This window comes from Rutilus rutilus, assembly GCF_951802725.1.
Source record: "Rutilus rutilus genome assembly, chromosome: 13".
NCBI lineage: Eukaryota > Metazoa > Chordata > Actinopteri > Cypriniformes > Leuciscidae > Rutilus > Rutilus rutilus.
The window spans coordinates 3,465,140-3,471,346 of record NC_140218.1 but is presented as its reverse complement, the minus strand read 5'-3'; the positions used below and the strand labels follow the sequence as shown (position 1 = coordinate 3,471,346).

The 6,207-nt window shown below is 35.3% G+C and overlaps 1 protein-coding gene across 1 annotated transcript in view; it reads left to right on the top strand.

The window, feature by feature from the left end:
* The window catches only part of LOC311302541 (NACHT, LRR and PYD domains-containing protein 3-like), a 50,046-nt gene extending 45,151 nt beyond the window's left edge, over positions 1–4,895 (top strand). Inside the window, exon 11 of the mRNA XM_084428518.1 lies at positions 3,924–4,895. Coding sequence (XP_084284644.1) covers positions 3,924–3,930 — 7 coding nt within the window. The 3' untranslated portion in view covers positions 3,931–4,895. The remainder of the gene's footprint in view (positions 1–3,923) is intronic.
* The last annotated feature ends 1,312 nt before the right edge of the window (positions 4,896–6,207 follow it).

The following is a 6,207-nucleotide window of genomic DNA, read 5'->3' as shown; positions in this document are numbered from 1 at the left end:
CCAGACTGGCCCACTATATGATCATAAACACCACCCATATTTGCACGCCCTTAAATATATGCATACCAACTCCAATTCCTTAAAGCCACTAATGCCATGTAATGAGTGAGTATATGAACGAGTGAGAGTTAACAGATGAAATAAGTAAAAATTTGGCATTTATTAATACAGTGATGAAGCCTAAATAAAGCTATAATCTGCATTGGCATAGCAATACCAGTGTTTCTCACAGGATTTTTGGTAAAACTGTGGTGGGTGACCGCGGTCCATCTAGGGGGGTTCGGGGGCATGCCTCCCCGTAAGAAAATTTTGTGCATTTTAATGTTAAATTCATCAATCTGGTGCACTTTGAGAGTTCAAGATTAAAAGCTCCAACCCATATTCAGTGTCCAAATTAAACAAAGAAAAATTCAAACCTCTTTTAGTTACAGTGTCTATTTACATTACACCTACTACATAATAATAGTTATAATATTAATCCAATGACAGTAATAGCCATATTTTGTAAAACAAATGCACTAAAACAATAAAGGAAACTTTCATAATTAGTTTTGTACCAATTTCTATACTTGAAAGAGATAAGCACATGATCTTTTATTTTGACAGAAACTGCATCAAGCTTTTATTTTGGCGGAAAACATGGTTTACAAACGCCTCTCATTACATTTCTAGTGAATTGCGGTAATCGTCAACTATGCAGATGTGGAAATTAACTGGGTTATGGGTTCCTACACTCATGACATAGCCTAAGTGTTTTGAAAGTAGTTCTGCTTACCGCAGGCTCTACACTTTCTCATCTCTCTCCTGATCCTCCTCACTATCATCATCTGCCACAGGAGCTGATGAAGGGCAGGAAACATACACTACCGTTCAAAAGTTTGGGGTCAGTAAGATTTTTAATGTTTTTAAAATAAGTATCTTCTGCTCACCAAGGCTGTATTTATTTGATAAAAAATGCAAACAAAAACAGTAATATTGTGAAATATTATTCCAATTTAAATCATCTGTTCTCTATGTGAATATACAGTAAAGTGTAATTTATTCCTGTGATCAAAGCTGAATTTTCAGCATCATTACTCCAGTCTTCAGTGTCACATGATCCTTCAGAAATCACTCTAATATGATGATTTGATGCTCAAGAAACATTTATGATTATTATCAGTGTTGAAAACAGTTATTTACATTTTTATTTCATGATGCTTTGATGAATAGAAAGTTCAAAAGAACAGCATTTATCTGAAATCTAAAGCTTTTGTAACATTAAACACTAGCGTTCAGGAGTTTGGGGTCAGTGAGGATTTTTATTTTATTTTTGGGGGAAAGAAATAAAATAAATCAATACTTTTATTCATCAAGGATGAGTTAAACTGATCAAAAGTTACAGTAAAGACATTTATAATGTTAGAAAATATTCTATTGTAAATAAATGCTGTTCTTTTGAACTTTCTATTCGTCAAAGAATTTTGAAAAAAAAAATTTACACGACTGTTTTCAACATTAATCATAATAATGAATGTTTCTTGAGCATCAAATCATCATATTAGAGTGATTTCTGAAGGATCGTGTGACACTGAAGACTGGAGTAATGATGCTGAACATTCAGCTTTGATCACAGGAATAAATTACACTTTACTGTATATTAAAATAGAAAACAGTCATTTTAAATTGTCATAATATTTCACAATATTACTGTTTGTTTTTTTATCAAATAAATGCAGCCTTGGTGAGCAGAAGAAGATAAATTTTTTTAAAACATAAAACATCTTACTGACCCCAAACTTTTGAATGGTAGTGAATATTTTGACACATTTTACAGTGTCTGCTTTAAGGGCCTGTTTCTATTTTTTCACGCTGTTTTTCTGCACATTCCTTGCGTTTCTTCTCCATCTCGCTGACTATTTTGACAGATACACACTGACACTGCTGCACGCTCGCTCACTCGTTTAAAGTTGTGATTGGCCCAGCCCAGTGTCAATCAAGAAAAGAACCAATGGGCCGCTGATCTACGTGTTTCATGGGCTGGTCTGTCAGAAGAAAAAGAAAAAAAAAACCTAACGCTGACTTTTTCTGACCAATGCATTACACCGGCACAAACCCAGCACCGCCAATTAAGCAAAACAAAACAAAACGAATGGGCCGCCGATGTACACATTGTATGGGCCGTTAAAAAGAAAAAGAAATAATAATAAAAATAATGTATGAGTATGAGATCTATCGGCCCAAAAAGCACGTCGGCCCACCGTGAAAGTGCGCGGTATGCCCGATGGCCAGTCCAGCCCTGGTTGTACAAGTTGTTAGCACTAGTAGAAAGAGCCAGAAGACCAAGAGCAAAACATTACCGACATAAATAACCCAAAACAAATGACTAATTTCGCAGATTCAACCACTGTCTTGCATAGCCTACCTGTTAATGCGACAGCTTTCGTGAACTGTCGTATGTGAGTGATGCTGCAGAGCAAGCGGGAAAACCTGGAGCGGATTAGCGGAATCAGCGGAATGCTTTAAACTGTGTTTAATATGAGTGTAATTCTGCTCATACTGTTGTGACTGATTGTGAAAATAATATTAATGTTATTTTCAGCTTTTCCCCTTTAACTGTCTCTATAGGCATCTCTACACAGCGAGTTAAGGCTGCTCTAAAGCGGCTCTGTGTCTGCTCAAAGTTCTGTGGAAAGACACAATGCCGCATGAAAGCAGACTTAAAATATGCCGGGTCTGACCCGCCTCAGCCCCGAGTGTCAAAGATGACTCTGATATTGTTTTGTTCAGTGTAAATGAACGCGTTCTTGTGTCGCTCTAAACTACGCCATTGTCATGACAACCAAACGCGCGGCGTGAGAATCAAGAAGCGGAAGACTAAACATATCGGCCATAATCCATATTGTTTTAGCCAAATTAAAAAATGTCAGCCAACAAGAGACAATAAAGTAAAAGTGTCCTGTACTCACATCGTGAAGAAACCACCAGAATAACAGAGTCGACGTGTGTAATCAATTGGCTTTCGCCGTTTGTAATCTTCCTCTGAAGAGACTGGCAGATCAACGCGCTTCTACATTTCTCTCAGATACGCTAATGCTTATTCGCCGTCACTGTGTGATATTATATTCCAGAAATCCTCTTCTTGAGGGCGATATTACACACACACACACACACACACACACACACACACACTGCCTGAAACGCTGACGACAGCAGAATTGTTCTTTCTGGCTCTTTGAAAAACATGAATAAATCCTGCGGTGATCGACCCGGTGTAATAATTCATAATATATTTGTAGCATTTGTTCCATCTGGAATAGTTTTATTAAGAAATATAAAATAGCTCTCAGTACCACAGAATTATGACGAACATCAGAGCGTGAGATCGCTATATCACACAGAGGAAATCTGACATTCTGTGTTTTTATTTATCTTGAGTTTAATTTCTTTAATATTTAATTACTTTTAAATTCATTTTATAACACTTTGTTAAAACTGTAGTTTTATAGTAATGTTCAAAGTATTATTTCCCGTGATTTTAATAACTAATTCCTGTGTAAATGCATTTATGTTCTCGGCGTCAGAGAAGCAATAAACATTCTGTGTAAATGCACATTTTGTGATTTTATGCCGCTTCAGATTTGGTTTGTGTGTAAAGACGCCTTATGTGTGTGATAATCTGAGATCTGGGTTGTTATGAACTGATATTAAATGTGTAGTGAGTGTAATGTCATTTCTGCTGGTTCTGGATCAGCTGTCCGGTGTGTGAAAGTGACCTTTCATGTGCTTTTGATTTTGTAAAGTGACTTTGAGCATCAGATAGAAGCGATATGATCATGCTTGAGAATGAATTAATATAGATTATCTAGTTAGTTTTCTTATGAAAAGATGTGACAGATGTAATATCTCATACTGCATGTGTGACTGTGTGTGTTTTATTTTAGGTATTAGATGACAGTGTGATCTTGTGCTGATCATCTGATGGTGAATAAGGATCCACTACAGAGACTCAGTCAACAGAATCAACAGAGACTGAAGATACAGTGACTTCACTGTTAGAAATGAAGACTTCATGTAGATCTCAGCGATCCTCTGACAGACCTGATGAGGCGGCAGTGAAACACCTTTTATTTCACAGCAAATTACAGTTTCTCATTCATAGATTAATCATTTTATGTGTATAAACGCACAGTAACTCAAAAAGCTCTGAGTTTTGTCACAGAGTAAATAAAGAGCCTGAATATCTCTGTGTTTGTGTTGTACCAGCAGAGGGAGACAAAGACTGATGAAATATTCATTTTTCATAATTATGAGAAGAAGAAGAAACAGTTCAAGCTCACTTTTGGAAAACAATGGAAGCTCAAGTTTATACATAATGTTTTAATAATGGTTGCATTACATGTGTATTAATGTATTAAAGGGCTCATATGATGTGTTTTCATGTTTTCTTTTTCTTTAGTGTGTTATGTAGATGTTTTTGCATGTATAAGATCTACAAACTTACAAAGCTCAAAGTCTCCTACAAAAGATTTTGGTGCTCGAGCCCCTTTTTCAGAATGAATCAGAAGTGCCCCTCTCAAACAAATATCAATGATAATATTGTGGTCAATAAAACAAAATGCATTGATTATAATTAACATGACAAAGTGAACAAAACTAACGACAATTTATTATTTTTTTCCGAAGTGTTAACAACTTCGTGTTAACTAATAATTGTTATAAACTGGTACTACCAACAAAATATGAGTGCATTCCTGGAGCTGGGCGTCGTTACACTCCATCCTCATGATCGCTTTCTGCAGGACTTTTACAGGCTTTCCTCAACTCACTGAAGTGACGTCGGTGTCCGGGTTATCGCTAGCATGAGCCGTCAGGCAAGTGTGATTTAAATAAACTCCTGATGTACTTACAAACTTTCCAATGCCTCGTTTTATGAGTACAGAACCTATTTGTTTTACTGTAGAAGTTTGGTGCCATTCTGGGCATTATTAGTGGGGTAATTTACGAGATTCATCATTGGATCCATTAGCGCCTGCACTAAACCATCCGGCTGATATCTCTAAATAAGCTCTAACTGTAATAATGTTCGACCGAGGGGGAAAAGGCTTCTGGGGGGTGTTTGGCTCGAGGTCATGGTGCAAAGGACCCTAGGTTAATTTTACTCAGAACCATCCCTTTAACCCTCTGGTTTTCTTCTGGGACCTTTTAACCCGCAAATGACTTTTGCTGAATTTAAAAAAATGTTCTCTTTGTCCAAATGGCATGAAACTTTGTACGACTCTCAACCCTTTATAGATCTACACATTTTTATTTTATGTTAGCGGGAAAAAAATAGTCTCCAGGGACCCAGACAATAACATTTGTACAACACAACTTTGTAACAGAATAATAGTTTTTTTATTAACAAGTGTAAATTTGCTCTGTTTATTAATGGTTTTGTCCACATTTATGCAGTTTTGGAGGATTTATGATATATTTAAAAAAAAAGTTTTTTCCTTTTTTTTAAAAACAGGTTTTTATACAAAAACAGCTTTTTATGTAAAATTCACTTTATAAAAGACCCAAATTACTAAATTTTGTTTAGTGGCTAAAATTATCATTTTTTACTTTTAAAACTACATTTTCCAAAATATGGGCAAAAATGTTACACTAAACCATGTACAATTATCCATGTTATCCCTATAAATTAAATTTAGAAATGTGGGTCTTTTATAAAGTGAATTTTACATAAAAAGCTGTTTTTGTATAAAAACCTATTTAAAAAAAAAACTTTTTAAAATGTATTTATATAACTTTAAAATATAGCATAAATACTGCACAAATGTAGAATAAAAACATTAATAAACAGAGTAAAATTACATTTGTTAAAAAAACAACAACTATTATTCTGTTTCAAAATTGCATGTTATATTCTGGGTCCCTGGAGACCCAAATATAATGAGTGTCGGCCCAAATGAAGATAATCAGAGGGTTAAGGGATACAATTATTGACTACAGGGGGACTTTAAAGGGATAGTTCACTTTGAAATTAAATTTTGGTATGTTTTAGCTTACCTCAAGGGCATCCAAGATGTAGGTGTCTTTTTTTCCGCAGTAGTTTCAATTTTGATATTTTTAGGTCAAACCGTTCTTGTCTGTCAGTCATATAATGCAGGTCTATGGTCACTGTCTCAAAGAGCATGCACAGAGTCCAAATTAAAACAATTCCCCATCGTCCAAATTAAACAA